At 31.6% G+C, this 15729-nt stretch overlaps 1 protein-coding gene across 5 annotated transcripts in view; it reads right to left on the minus strand.

Moving 5' to 3' along the window:
• Positions 1 to 1111: 1111 nt before the first annotated feature.
• Positions 1112 to 15729, minus strand: part of LOC108910174 (beta-1,4-glucuronyltransferase 1) — a 193828-nt gene continuing 179210 nt past the window's right edge. For all 5 annotated transcript variants that reach the window (XM_018714706.2, XM_018714704.2, XM_018714708.2 and 2 more), the window contains 2 exons: positions 4364 to 4939; positions 1112 to 2275 (listed from right to left, as the gene is read on the minus strand). In XM_018714706.2, coding sequence (XP_018570222.1) covers positions 2078 to 2275; positions 4364 to 4939 — 774 coding nt within the window. In that variant the 3' untranslated portion in view covers positions 1112 to 2077. The remainder of the gene's footprint in view (positions 2276 to 4363; positions 4940 to 15729) is intronic.

Raw genomic sequence — 15729 nt, forward strand, 5'->3', positions numbered from 1 at the left:
TCTGAGCTACCCCGTATCTCTTACCCTTTCCCAGATCCTAATGGTATTCTATCCTTATCTTGGACACACTGTATATCTATGAATTCATCAAATTTTAAAAAATTTGAGTACACTAATCGATCCTACGGAAAAAAAATATTATTTATTTTATTTGTTCACTATTCGACTTGTTTATAGCAATACTGTACAAAAATAGTTTTGGGTCAAACAATGACAGTTTTTTTGTATTTTTTCCAAACAATTGAATTGTGTAATCAGTTTTTGATTTTTTTAAAATTTAAACAAATTATCAACAATTCATTGCTGCAAGTCATTTTTTACTTTTTTGCATTTTTGAGCATGTTATTGAACTGTGATTATAAATTTTTTTATTTCACCAAAAAGTTTGTCAAAACGAAAAAAATGATTACCGGCAGAACTCTGTATGATGATTTTTTTAAGTAGAATTTTTCATTGAAAGAAAAGTGATTCAGGCCAAAAAAATGAATCTCTCAAACTTCTTGATTTTTTTATCTAAAAAAAATTTGAGATTATTTAAGACAGAGAAAGGTATACTTTCACCAAGTTTCGTCAAAATTAGGTAAATTATTTTTGCGGAAGTGAGAAATAAAAAACGAAAAACCAGAAAAAACCGGTTTTTCGCATTTTTCTCGGAAATTTTGAGGTTATGTTAAAAAATTACCTCTACAAAAGTTGTAGATTTTTGCATGATCTACAAATTTTCTATTAGATTTTTTGTCTGACGTCAACTTTCGCCAGAAATCCCAATGATACAATTTTTCATAATTTTCAACCCCCCAAATCAACCCTCCGCCGCCCCTGCCCATGCATTATTTTTTTTTCGTTTATTATAATCCCCTTTACCATTTCCACTTATAAAAGTCCAGGTAACAATTTTCTTTTTTTTTCCTCTAAATGAGTTATTTTGATCGGTCTACTTACCGATATGACAAAGATGGTAATATTAAGTCTCTGGGGTGGGCCATGCCCTCCCTAGCTACGCCCCTGGTAAAACCCTCTTTTACTCAGTTGAACTAGCTGTAAAGCTTCCTGCAGGTTTCCGTTTTAAAATTATGCTGGAATTTAATTTTACAAAATAATAAAATACGAGTTTATTTTTATTTATATATTTGCAGAATACACTTTCATAATAGTACAAAAGTATTATTTTATATTACTTTAATCACCACTTTGGATTGGTAAGGCACAATCAATGGTAATACAGCGAAATAAAAACGAAAAAAAAAATTACAATAAATAATCAACTAACGGTACTAAGTACAAAATTTATACTAAAAAATAATACATAAAATCATAAGATAATGAGCAAACGATACACAAACAGGCTTGAGTTTAAGTCAGCCATTTGTATTTTATTCTAGTAACTATAATATTACTAAACTGTATAGTATATAAGAAAAAACGGATTTACGTTCGATGATAAATCAGCGAGAGGCTATGAAACAGTAAAAATAAATAAATAAATAAAGGCCTGATAAGTATTCGACAGGTTATTTTTATTAACAATTAGTTAAAATAAGCGAAACAAGGTCAATAACTGAAAAAAAAAATCTTATACAAGACAAGGATTATAGCATAATACAGACATTAATACTGCAATAAAAAGCATAAACATTATGTCCAGTAAATTTTTATGACTAGCATAACTATAACGCATTTCATGGTTCACTTTATTTTTTTTTAAGTATATAAAAAAATAAACATCAAATTAATTTCGCCAACACAACTAATCACATAAAACGATTTATTTTAGGCGTTTTAAAAACAACCCGTCAAAAATTAGTGCTTAAAATGCTACAAGAAAATGTGGTTACGTCCAAACCTCAGACTTGGGCATCAGTCACAATGATAAAAGGAAATAGATAAAGTCAAAATGTCTTAACGGATATATAAGCATAAGGTAATTCTGATCACTTAGTTTAATCTAACAGTGCTTAATAAATATGATGATCACATTTTCATATAAAATATAAAAGTCCTTCAGGGGAATATCTTCACAAACAGTTCATCGTTACACATTAGAATATGGCTACGGAAATTTTACACCACTAACTTTTTACACAGCACAGCCTTTTTTAACGCCATATAAGACCTTAAGTTCTGGGAAGATTATCTTCTTTATCAGCTGGTTGGTCTTCGCCGCTAGCATCGCTCGCCTGGCATCCTTTTTGTACACCTTTATACCTGGTTTGTGGACTAGGAATGCGTTGTCTAATATGAGAAAGTCGTAGTCCATCACACACAGAGCATATCCCTAGAACAGAGGTAGAATGTTGATTTGAGGAGTAGCGCTAGAACGTTTTAGCCAAAAATAAAATCCAGATAAAAACGGATTAGAAATAGAGGGGTGTCCCAATATTCCGTACACTTGTAACTTTCACAAATTCTTGAGGGTCAAATAAGACGACTAAAACTAGTTACCTATGTCCAAAGTCATCTTAGATGCTAAAGAGCATCAGAGTTGGCAATAACATTTATTTATTTTTCCAAATAACTATGATTTCACCAGTTTAAAATAAAATTTGGTGAAATAAGTACTACTTGTGTTCTAAAAAACACTAGCATAAACTCAGGACCTGATATAATTTCAAAAAATATTACAATTTGTTCCTATGAACCATGAGAATAACAGCAAGTGACAAAAAGGGCAAAAAGATTAACCTCAAAAAAGTTAGGACCTAAAATGTTCCGGCAGAGTACTGCACTGAACGCCCTGTATGATATAGCCGAAAATTAATAAGTCCAGAACATTTAACATACCCAGAAACCCCACAGAACAAAATTTCAGTTAATTTGGTCAAATTTTGTGGAAGACAGGACCAAAACTAGATTCTAAAAAATTATTTTCAACGCCCTGTACCTTGAAAACGGAAAAAGATACGCCCATGGTTCATAGGAACAAATTGTAATATTTTTTGAAATTCTATCAGGCCCTGGACTAGTGTCTTTCAGAACACCCTGTGTATATATTCTTACATATTTGAATTCATTAGAAAATACTGTGGTGTAAATAATTTTAAAGTAATGTCAATTTATTTAAAAATTACTTAAATTTTGCTGAAAGCATGGTCTGCTAAAATTTGTAACAATTTTCAAATAGAATCAAAATATTTGACAGTGTGAAAAACCGCTTTAGATCCGCGAGACATTAATTTTTTTATACAAGGTATTTTTTGTAAATATGTCAACTTTACGAATTTGAAACAACACTTGTCTTCTCCGATTTTTCAATTGCAACACCGCATATATTTTTATAACAATTTTTTTTTGTATCAAATAATAATAAAACAATGGTACATCACCACTGTAAATGTCAGTGTAAGCAGAGTAATTGCATTTACAGGAATACAAAAATGCCTCCTCCTCTAAGAAAATATATCCATTCTTTTTTCCACAATTAAATATTTTATTAACCATCACCAGCATATTTTCAATACAAATCAAGTTTTTTAAATGTCTTAATTTTTTAATAATGTCTTGTGGAGTTCAAAAACTTGTAATCAAATACCATCATCAGTTATTGGAAATTGAAATTATCATTTTTTACTGACGCACAATTCAATAAAAAACATATAAAGGGTGTTTTGGAATAAGATTACACGAATTTGGGAACCGTTAACATAAAAAATAAGTTATTTGTTCCTATCCGATTTTGTTTTTGAGATATATTTTTTTAAATCAAATTTTAGCCATATCTTTCTCAGAAAACAATACGTTAAAATTTAGTACATGAAAATTTTCAAAGGTTCAATGGCATTTTATTACATGAGACTTGAGGTTAGATTTTTACGAAGTATAAAAGTAAAATGTAACTTTATAATAAACATATATTTTTTGGTCGATGAAAACGCACAGTTTATGAAAGCTTTGGATCAACTTCGATTCCTTAATATGCAGGGTGTCCGAAAATAAATAGGACATATTTCAAGCTTAGCTTCCTTGAATGGAAATTGTAATTACTTTAATACAATCCTGCTTCTTTAAAATGTTATTAAGTTTGATTTTTTTTCATATCATTTTAAGTAATACTAACATAACTTTTTAAGGGAGCAAGTTTGTAGAAAGGTAACTTGATTTAAATCGGTTTATTTTAATTCAAGTATAGCCCATTCATTTCCAGATACTCTGTATTTAATATAGTAAATGCTGATTGATTTTTGAGATAAGGAATAGCATTTTTGCCGACTATTTGTCGTGTGCGCTGCTAATAAATCGCCTTATTTCGACGTTGACAATAGTAGTTCCATATATTCAGAATATTGGGACAGCCTATATAATGGAAAATTCTTATACGAGACTAAGGAAAAAATTAAATTAGAAAAATGTACAGTTTTTTTATTACCTGAGTCATTTTATCACTCTTTCCTTCCCAACTCAGCCTCTCATCATACAAGGGATCCGCATGCGTTCCGATGAAGATGGGCTCCCAGTGGATGAACCTCCCGTTCCTTTTCCCCACATGGAAAACGTGGAACCCCTTGGACTCGTTGGCCATCTGCCACTCCTTGGCTTTGGGCACGCTGTGGCACCCGGGACAGAGCTTCTTGTGGAACGGCAACGCGGTGCCGTTCACCAGCATCTCCTTCAGCATGGTCTTGTTCTCCGGAACCGGCTGATTGGCACTCACTTCGAATATGTGAAGCGGAAACACCTTGGGGTTCTTGCTGAGCAGCGGCCCCTTGTTCTCCGCTATCATCGCTAGGAACTTTTCGATTATATTTGGACTAGGATAGAGTTCAATATCGGATGGCAGGATGTAATGGGTCTGGGCCGTCTCGCGAGCGACATTCCTGCCCACGTTGACGGGGTATAACAGCTTCTTTTGGGACTTGTACATGTTGTCCGAGGTCACGTTTAAGAAGGGCGGCGTCAGCGAGCAGTTGTACGGCTCGGTGAAGGCAGCGTTGGGTTTTGGAACCTGGAAAAATTGTAATGTTAAGTTTAAGTACCCTTTTTGACATTCCTTTATTTCTATATAGCATACATTGAGCGGCAATTAATCCATTTTCTAGAAATATAAAAATTTTTATGAAAATATTGAAACAACGATTTTTAATTATAATTGCGCATCGATTTATTTATATCTTCAGTTTATTGGAGTTTAAATTGTTGATATCATTTTTTTTTAAATAGCAATCCCATTTTTTTCGACATTAAAGAATGAACGTAAGAGGCACTTGTTTCGCGTTGACTTGCTTGGGATGTTGTACAATCAACATAATTCTAGCTAGCAACACATTTTTTTTAGACAGCAGGAGAAACAAACATTTTTATTTGTTAACATAATAGTTTTAATGGAACAAAGATCAGCAACATAAAAAAAAACAAATTTTAATTCATTGTCAACGTTTTGGTGTTGTTTTTCGCCATCTTCGGAAGCCAGAATTTGTTTTTTTTTTGTCAAAATTAGGAGAATGTTTTTCTCACACAATTAAGTTTATATTATTGGATATTTCAGTACTCTTAGTTGAATAATAATAATTTTATTGCATTTACCTTTCATGTACATCAAATCTGAGATGGTGAAAAACAACAACACGTTGACAGTGAACTAAAGATTGCCATGCTGCCAACTAACGAAGAAGTTCTATAACAGAAGACAGTCTTTCACCGTAGAACTTGGCGGACCTTATATATCGATTACGAATGCCTGTTGAAGTTACTCCTATTAGATCCGAAGTTTACACGAAATATTCTTTTCTTAATACTAAGGATAGTCATGTTAACCCCCAGAAAATTCATACGTTTTCCGGTCACTTCAGGCATAATGTCGATTTTCGATCAATTTTTGGGCATAGGCATAGCATACTTATTGCTTCTGCAAAACATTATTTGAAGAATTGCCTTTAGACAATCTTAGAGTCGGTACACACACGCATTCTTTTGTCGGCTGCCGCAAAATCAGATACGCACTAGACGACGAGATGACGCTAGTAGTAGTATTCTGTCGTAGAGATGGATGTTGTTGTCCGTAAAAAACGTGCAATTTTTGCTTTTCTTGTATACAAAATGTATATTTGGAAGATAAACAGACGCTATTGGATACAGCCAAATACTGACTTACGACTCACATGCACAAGAGGAAGATTTGTTACATCGTTTTTGTATCTAAGAGACAATCCAGATAAGTTTGACGCCTAATAATAACCCATGCATTTCTCTTTTTAGTTCTGGTAATCCTCCAAGGCGGCATTCCAAATTTGAGGATGGTTTTGCACTGCACCAGTAAACAATTCTATGTCTAAATCCTCAAAGTTGTCGTCCACTTCGCTTTTTCCGGCGACAAATACAGGAAGAGCTTGGTATCACTCTACTAATTGATAGCAAACAACCTAACGCAAGCCCTCGACAATGACTCAGACATAATTCATGAGCAATGGAAATTAAGATCGCATCGCACTTCTTCTTACTATACTTCTTTCTATGGGGATGCGATATACTGACATTTTTCTTGATAACATATTTTAAAACTAATTTTTAACACACGTACATTTCCAGTATTTACAGATAATAATTTTCATTCAGCGTTTTTTAATTTGCAAATCCATCTACGTACATCAATATGACTGACAGTAAACATAATGCTAAATTTTCCTTCCAAATTGAAGAAACATTGGTGATGATTGATTAGTGCCATTAAAATCTTCGAAGGAATTTTTGGCCCTGTCACTGTGCGAACAGAAATACATCCATATATTAAAATTATGTTAAACAACAACGTATTCCGTTCTTTTCAAAAACCAGTTCCAGCACTTCCAGTATTTTTTTGCAATTAACACATGTTCTTCGGCCGAAGGCTAGCAAATGTTTAATTAGTATCAGCTTTTTAAACTCCTTGGTTGATTCGTTGACCTCACACGGCTTGGAATCTTAAAGATTTAACGTCAATACCGAATGCAACTGCAAGGTTTTAAATAAAAGTAATACCTAGATACGTAAAAGATTAGGGTGCGGTTAGTGCATAAGATAATGTTATAGTTCATTAAGTTCTTGATATTTCAGTGATTGCAAGCATAATTATGATTAAAAGTATGAATATTTAATAAATATAGCGCTAGGATGTGTTACGAAATAAAAATTAATTGGAATTCCCCCATACGTTACTCAACAGAACAATAAATATAAAAAATAAACAGTGACAGCTGTATTTGTCAGTAGGGCCGGTTAAAAAAATCCTGATAGATCAAACTATTACTTGTAATAATGAAAGTTCAAGCAAGGGTAGTGAAGTAATCAAATTCTACTCTAAGCAAATTAAAAAATAATAATTACACCTTAGTATTCGTAGACTTGCCCCTTTTATTGCACAAAATTATTGGAGCGCAGTGGAAAAAAAAAACCAAGTTGTGTTAAACAAGCCTTTGTAGTACGTTCAAAACGATCGATATTAATTGTTATACTTCTTTGGCAAGGCGACGGGAAATAATTTTAATTTCAAATGAGGTCACTAATAGAACGATATAGTTTTAGTATATTTTAGAATGCCCATTATATTGACAATTATCGGCAGGCTTCAAACAAGTCGTACCGAGTACCCTTATCGCAAATTATATCCTCCGTGTTTATACTACAAACATGACCCTTATAACATAACCAAATCAAACACATGCCTCAATATTTCACCGTTTTGGCAACGCTGCATTGTACCACCCGTATACCACACGGTCTACAAATGTTGGCAAAGTTCCGTAATAAGAGCCATTTTGGAACAAAATCGCTAGTTTGAAATATAAGTTTGAAATTAGATTGTTTCCTCGAGTGTTATACACGTGCACATTGTTATGTTGTTTAAAAAATTCAGGACGGCCTTTAACAAATACGGCTGCTTCGTATATCAATATACAAGGTAAAGAAAAAATTTTATTTTGTATAAATGATGGTCAACAAGATTATACCGGACTGAGAGATAAAATTAATCTTATAATTTTCTTTTGGCAAATGAAACTTCTGTGATATTCCGCGCTAGTCCCCCAGTAAATTAGTAAATATTTTGAATGTATATATGCTAATGCAAAATAAATATTTAAAAGATAATGTTTATCCATTACATTTCTCAAATTCCTGATCACATAATAGGCAGTTCTTTACGAAATGATCAATATGAGCCGACCAAGTGAGCTGTTCGTCAATGAAAAGTCCTAAGAATTTATTTGTCTTTTAAACAATGTAATATAATGAGTTTTTGTTGGATTGATAATTAGATTATTTTTGGTACACCACGTATAAAATTGTTCAAGTGTGGCGTTTACTTTCGCTTGAAGCTCGTCAGCAGATGAGGCACTAATACATATTGTACTGTCATTTGCGTTAATAATTAAAGTGGTATCTTCGACAGTTACATGATGTTTTAAATCATTGATAAACAATATAAATAGTAGGGGAGATAAAACACTCCCCTAGGAAACCCCCAATGAAATCTTCAAAAAATGAGATTATGTTCTCTGTCATTTAGGAAAGAGTGAACCCAGTTGTCAATTGGATACCTTAAACCCATTTTTTTAAGTTTATCAACAATAAAATATTTATGAATGCAGAAAGCTCGTGTTAAATTAAATAAAAGAACCAACACAATATTTTGACCTAAAATACTACAACCATTGTATTTTTATTTGTTTTTTTTCTTATATAAATAGCACAAATTGATACTTGTCAATTTGAGGGTAAGTTAGATGATAATCTCTTGCCTAAGTTTACCGTTTGCTTCAAGCTTCAAGGTTTTTTAAGGGTTTACGGGTTTTTGCGGATGACGTTACAAGTTTATATCAACAACAAGAGTCCTAAATACGAAGAAATTGTATCAAAAATGATAAAAGACTTCCAAGATCTGGGATGTTTGATGAATTACAAGTTGCACTTCCTTCATTCACATCTGGATTGGTTTCCTGAAAATCTTGGAGATTATAGCAAAGAACAAGGCGAACGACTTCATCAGGATGAAGGTTATAGAACAGCGATATCAAGGAAGATGGGATGAAAACATGATGGCCGATTTTTGCTGGATATTAATTAAAAAGAGAAAAGAAGAATAGAGGTGCTAAACGAAAGCGTAACCCTTTGAAGAAAAGAGAACACGTTATAGCAACAAAAATAAGAATGATTTATAGATATCGTTGTATATTGTTTAGAAAGTAGAGTATTCTACAAGTTTTATTGCATTCTCAATCTTCTAGGCTGTTATCTCATCTCTCAGTACAAAAAGTAGATGGATAGATGGGTGGATGGGTGGGTTTTATAGGTGGTACAGGCGGATGAATAAATATGCGTATTCATGCATGAACGACTGACTGTACCTATAGAAAGATGTATGAATTCATAAATGGGTGGGTGGATAAAAAGGTGGATCCAGAATTCTGCAATACCAATTATGCCATGAAAATGGCGCTTTTAAGCATTTTGATCTATTTTCTGTTTTTGAATGAAATTGGACCAGCTTGTCTGACTCTATGATGATAAATTGGAATTAAACGAGTGAAAAATACGTCTAGTGAGCTGGTAGAATAATTTGATTTTTTATAACTTGTCGATCGTAAATGACGTTTTTTGTAAATTTTTCCGAAAACTCAGACCTGTTGGGCCAAATCTGAAGGCAGATTCGGATTCAGTGGAAAAAATACATGGAAATACCTGGGTCTGAATACTACATCCGATCCTTTTTTTTTGTGGGACTGTGTAATTGAAACCTAATCTGTTGTAATGAGAAACTTGCGGAAAAGCAGCCCATCCTATTTATCATATTCAATAAAAACACATTTCTCCATGGAGATGTCGAACTTGCATTTTTTTTTGTTAATTCTTCGGCTGTAAACGGTCTAATCACATTCGAGTTTGCTACAGAAATAATGATGTACGACCTATTTCTTGACTATACACTGTAACTACAGTATCTATTCTAAATTATCTCGTGCATCCAAAGCCCATTCATTATATATTTCAAAAGGCCAGATGGCGGATCCACCCGCTTTTCTTTGGTGTCTTCGTACTATAGTATCAACAAAGTATTTGAAGCGTATATTGTATATCTACAAACTGCACCCCGGATATAGCATTATACTCCACACTACAACATGACGACCTATCCATATACGGGTACAATGAAACGGACAATGCGCCGTTCTTAGAAACATTTTCATACACCACAATGAAATTTTATTACACAACTACACCTATCGCTGGAAGTGTTGGTCCAGGCAATTCCTTATTGCATTCCTTTAGTCTCCAAGTAATAAAATAAAATTACTTTTTATTGTATTTTAAGTGATAGCAGTCGTAATGCGTCAGGTCACTGCCTCAGAGAATATTGACTTCGATATTGACCAAAATGAATCGAAAATCCTGATCTTGCTGAGATTTCGTAGAAAAAATGTAAATGCCACAAATAAACCCGATGCAAAAGGCTAAATTGTGATAACTTTTTGGTGTAAAATGAAGTAACAAAATAAACAATTTAGGCGAGCGGTTCACCCCTAATTAAAAGGCATGAACCGACTAATTTTTTAAAACAAAAACCTACAGCATGAAACTTTTGTATTTTATAAAGTGTATTTTTCTGATAATTTACATATATTTTTTATATTTTTCGGCGTGGTCAGTTAATTGTCAAACAAAAAAGTTGTAAAAAAAAATTATTCGCCGAATGGCTTTGACAAACAGTTTTTAATTGTAAAATGGACCAAAATAAACACTTTTTGTCCTTTGACAAAAATTCGAAAAATGCTTCGTTTCCGAGATATTTACAATTTAATGTGAAAAAAGTGACGAAATCGACAAACTTTCGGAATTTTTTTCTCAAAAACTACTGAACATATTTTAATTCTAAAAAAAGCATAATAATCGGCAGATTTTTTACTTTAAGATATATTTTTTTGGTAAGAGAACAAAAAGTGTTTATTTTGGTCCATTTTACAATCAAAAACTGACTGACTGACCACGCCGAAAAATATAAAAAAAAATATGTAAATTATCAGAAAAATACACTTTATAAAATAAAAAAAGTTTCATGCTGTAGGTTTTTGTTTTAAAAATTTAGTCGGTTACCTTCATTTAGAAGCATCTTTTTAGGGGTGAACCGCTCTCCTAATTGTATTGCCCAAGATTTCTATTTCTAAAAGCTTATTTCTTTACCCACCGGGTACGGCAGTTATGAATAATTTTTTATTTTTCATTGAGAATGCCTGACGTTGAAACTGTTGTTACCGAATTATTCCTTCAAAAAACACTTTATATAATTACACGTCAATTTTACAGTCACTTATTATTTCTACTACACTGCTTTCAATAGATTTTTCAATGAACATCCCTAATTATAAGTATGAAAATAACAAATCAACTTATACAATCCTTTCCATATTTGTAAGACGTTTCAACAGAGGCACTTTCTCTGACATTTAATTTAAAACAAATACAGTTTCTATTTTGTTATTAATGTGCATACACAAATACTATATTTTATTAAATTACGAAAAAAAAAACAATGTTATAACTCCTCTAAATGCATTTACAATTCACTTTCTCCACCAGGAACTATACAGAAAACAATTTCTACTTATCAGATATTGTGATGTAAGGGAAGTGTAAGTGTAATTATTACAGCATTTGAACTGTGACAGATATTTGCAAAAAATATAACTTAAATTATAAATTCATAAAGATGCCTTTGTTATTTATATATAACAATTAATAAATAAATTAGTTAATTAAACAAAAATTTAGTTTTCTTGTACATATCAACTTTGATGAATCTCTACTGATTTCTAAAATTACAACATTACAAATACTGGTCGTATCCCTCTCATTAATAATAATTTATAACAAAAAAAAAACTCACGCTGTGCGGCGACTAATTTAAAGAAATAGTAGGCGCCTCATATTTATTTTATCGCAAAAGGAGAAAAATGTATATACATATGCATGAAACATGTATAAGAGAGAAACAAATACATTAATCTATAAAACTGCTTTCAAATATTATGTTCGCGATAATGGATTTTTTAGAATTTACGTATGAAAACGGAAGTAGATATGTTGTCGACTGTATTGAATGAATAATTAACTCTCTTAATTTATGAAAGCGTCAAAAAAATTAACAGTGTAAATATAAATGAACTATGCGAATGCAAATTTAATTTGCCGAAAATTATTAATAATTTTCAATCCATGGATTTTTAATTTGTTCAAAAATTCAATTCATTAGAATTATAATACACTGTTATTGTAATTAAAATATTGTTAAAATGGGACAGTGACAAAACGAAGTTAATTAAATTCTGATAACAGTCACCTGAAAAATAGTTCGGAGTTTGTTCAGGAATTATAGGTATACTATTCTATAATATCTTAGCATCATTGTGTAATAAAATATATTTTTCAACGTAAAGTAATCAATGTATGAGCAATGTAATCAATAATGGGCAGCATCTTTAATTAAATCATCATCTATCCTCATACAAATTTGAGGATTATTATTTTTTTAGTTTCTGGGATTATTTATTATATTTTCACTTGTTTATTCATTTTCCTTACTGTAAAATACGCGTTTAATTTTCATGCAATATGCTAAAATTGGTGTGATAAATTCCATATTTGCAACCTAATACTCATACTTTTGAAAATTAGTTTTATCCCTAAATCTGTGTTTATGCCAATGCAATGGTACAATTTTATTCCAATCGTTCTGAGAAGCTTACATTATTATAGTTTTAGATTAATATATTGAACGGACATTTTTTGATAAGCTTTTATTTTAAAAGTCAGTCATATCAAAATGCGTTTATTTCCTATACATACGGCTCTGCTATACCACAGCAGAATTGTGACCTTGATAACTTTTTGTGTTAAATATATTAAAAGGCAATAAAAATTAAAATTGGGAGATTCAAGATCTCTATTTTCAAAAGTTTTGAACATTTTACTGAATAATATTCAGTAACACATTTTCAGATGATGAAAGCTCATTAAAGTAATTGTTATACCATTAATTTTGTAATCCAATTCATCATTTTAATACGTGAAAGTTTACTCAATATGGCCAAGTTTTTAAGATCATCAAAGGAAAATGCGCATCTATCAAAATTTGAATAACACGTTTTTAAATTAATTCCACAAAAACGTTTTTAACAAATGCGCATATCTATTAAATTTTTCATAAATTCCATCATTAGGATCATGTCAACGATCTACTTGTTGAAATTTTATATATCACATAAAACGATAATCGCAATGGTACTTATTCTGGCCAAAATCATGGTAATGTAAAAAATAATATCACTGATTTTATAAGCTACGCTGTCATAGTGGACGAGTATTAAAATATAGATTGGAGAGTTGCTTTCGTGTAGCTATAATTAAATACATATAAAGAGACAATTTAAATTGATACGTAAGACGAAAGTAAGTATGTAGTCTCAATGAACGTAAATATTTTGTTTGATGTAGCAGTATATGTTTTGCATAATAAAATGAATGATCTGAAGATGCAGCAGCTCTGGAAATGTGGTAATTATTCGAAAAAGAACAGAAAGTTATTGCATTTCCATATGCCTTGGTTTCGTTTGTCTCTTTAATGACGTCACCACTCGCGCGTACAGTTAAGCCGTTGGATATTTACGTTTACGTCATCAACATATATCAATATAAAAGACAAATGTTCAATTATTGATCAATGAAAATTAACTTATTAAAAAAAAGGACAAGCAATCGCCTTCATATGTTGTGCGACTGATACTAGTTCCTACATAAGTTATTAATTCCCTGATGAATGAGAAAGAGACATACATCTTGTCGTTTTTTGTGAGCTTAAAATGTGGACATATATTTTATCATCATTTCCTACGTTCTTTGTTGTCACAGATGGATTTTCTATGAGTTCTGTGATTGTTTCAGTAAATCGGGGTTAAGTTTGTTTGGTTTTGGTGTATTTTAAACTGTTATGATACAAAAAATCACAAAACATGTTTTCATTATACAAATGTGAATACAACCACTGATTTCAACTCGTTTGTAATCTTAGTTCATCCGATTATGCTTGATGACGTGAACGTAAAGATCCAATGGCTGTAGATACACCATACTAACTATATTCACATGATTAAAACTATAACTGTAGCAGTATTAGTGGCAGTGAGGAAAATAATTTTATTACATATTACAACAGATGAAAACATAAAACATAAAAACTTTACTATTTTAAAGTTAATTTGAGACAGAAAATAAAATGTTGAGTATGAAATTATTTACAGGCAGCACAGTTTTAGTTTTTTTATTTTGTCAAAGTAATGAGGTTAGAAAAAAATGGAAAACAATTATATCGTATCAAACTCATTAATTCATCAAACTTTTTAAATTTTTTAATTTTAAGTTTTTCCTCCTTGGAACAGTACAATCATAAAAGTTCTGATATTGCGTACATCGTTGTACTGGGGCACTGAACAATATCTTTTTGATGGCTACTACTCTCCATATTAGAAATAAACTGCCGTTTACATTTTTTTCCCCAGGCAACTAAAGAATATTATAAAAAAGTAAAAATATTCAAATATAAGGCTACTTCCCTTTTAGAATGATTTTGAATTAAGATAATAGATTTCGCACTCGAAACTACAGTACTTGCGAGTACTGTTTTTGATGATTTAATTCTTTTGTATGGTTTTTAAATATTTTTCTCATTTCTCATTTTGTTGTTTCAATGTTGCTGCCAGGTTTTTTAAATATACGATCACTGTAAAAGTTTTGGCCGCTAAAAGGGAGAGGTAACCGGAGAAGACTAACATCCAGTACATCGATTTGACTCAAACTTTAAGAAATAATATGCCATATTGGTCCAAATAAATGTCCCAAATTTTAACGCGATCGGTAAAAGGGTTTTGAAGTTATTAATTAAATTAGTTTTATTTTTGACAACTTTGACGAAGGCCTGTAACTCAAAAACCAAAAAGTTTTTATTTAACTTTTTTTTCGTAGATCGTATTTATTTATCGTCGTGAATATGCAGTCAAACGTCGGTAAAATTTGCGACACCCTGTATACCATGAGCGGCTTTTCCATAGGTGCTGCAGGGGTGTAGAACTCCCGAAATTTAACAGAAACACAACTAAATTTATATTAAAAATATCAAAGTCAAACTTGGTGTAATGAATATAGAATTATTAGTTTTATTTATTATTTTAATAATTTATTCCTACAACCAATACCCAACCCAAACCCAAAATTATATACACAAAAACAGCAGTAATCACGTGTTTTTTGTTGTTTTTCTTGTTTCTCGCTGATTTAGATTTAGAGTAGCTAGTTTAAATAAAAATAGAATAAAAATTGGGTGAAACTAAATCTCAAAAACTTAGCTATCATGAACAGACGACAGTGAAGGAATGCGATCGTGCCCTGTCTGATTTAAATTCTAAACATAAATAGAAATAAAAATAAATTAATTATGAAACACATTAAAAAGGAAATGTTAGATTTGTAATGTGCAATCAATTTAACTCGAAAATTTGCAAAATTCGTGTGCAAAACTCAATACGTGGGCTTCTCGTAGCTCGCCTCTACATCTGTCTGTGTTTACAGCGGTGGTCATGGTTGCCGTAGCGCGTGGGAGTAGTGCATATTTACTATGCAGTTTGGGTTCTGTTTAGTTCGTTAGTTTAGTTATCTTTCCGATATCAATTGAAGAACCAAGAGGATGACAGTATGTACCAGGTTCGGTCGCTGACGCAG

Source organism: Anoplophora glabripennis, unplaced genomic scaffold (assembly GCF_000390285.2).
Source record: "Anoplophora glabripennis isolate ALB-LARVAE unplaced genomic scaffold, Agla_2.0 scaffold372, whole genome shotgun sequence".
Taxonomy (NCBI): Eukaryota; Metazoa; Arthropoda; class Insecta; order Coleoptera; family Cerambycidae; genus Anoplophora; species Anoplophora glabripennis.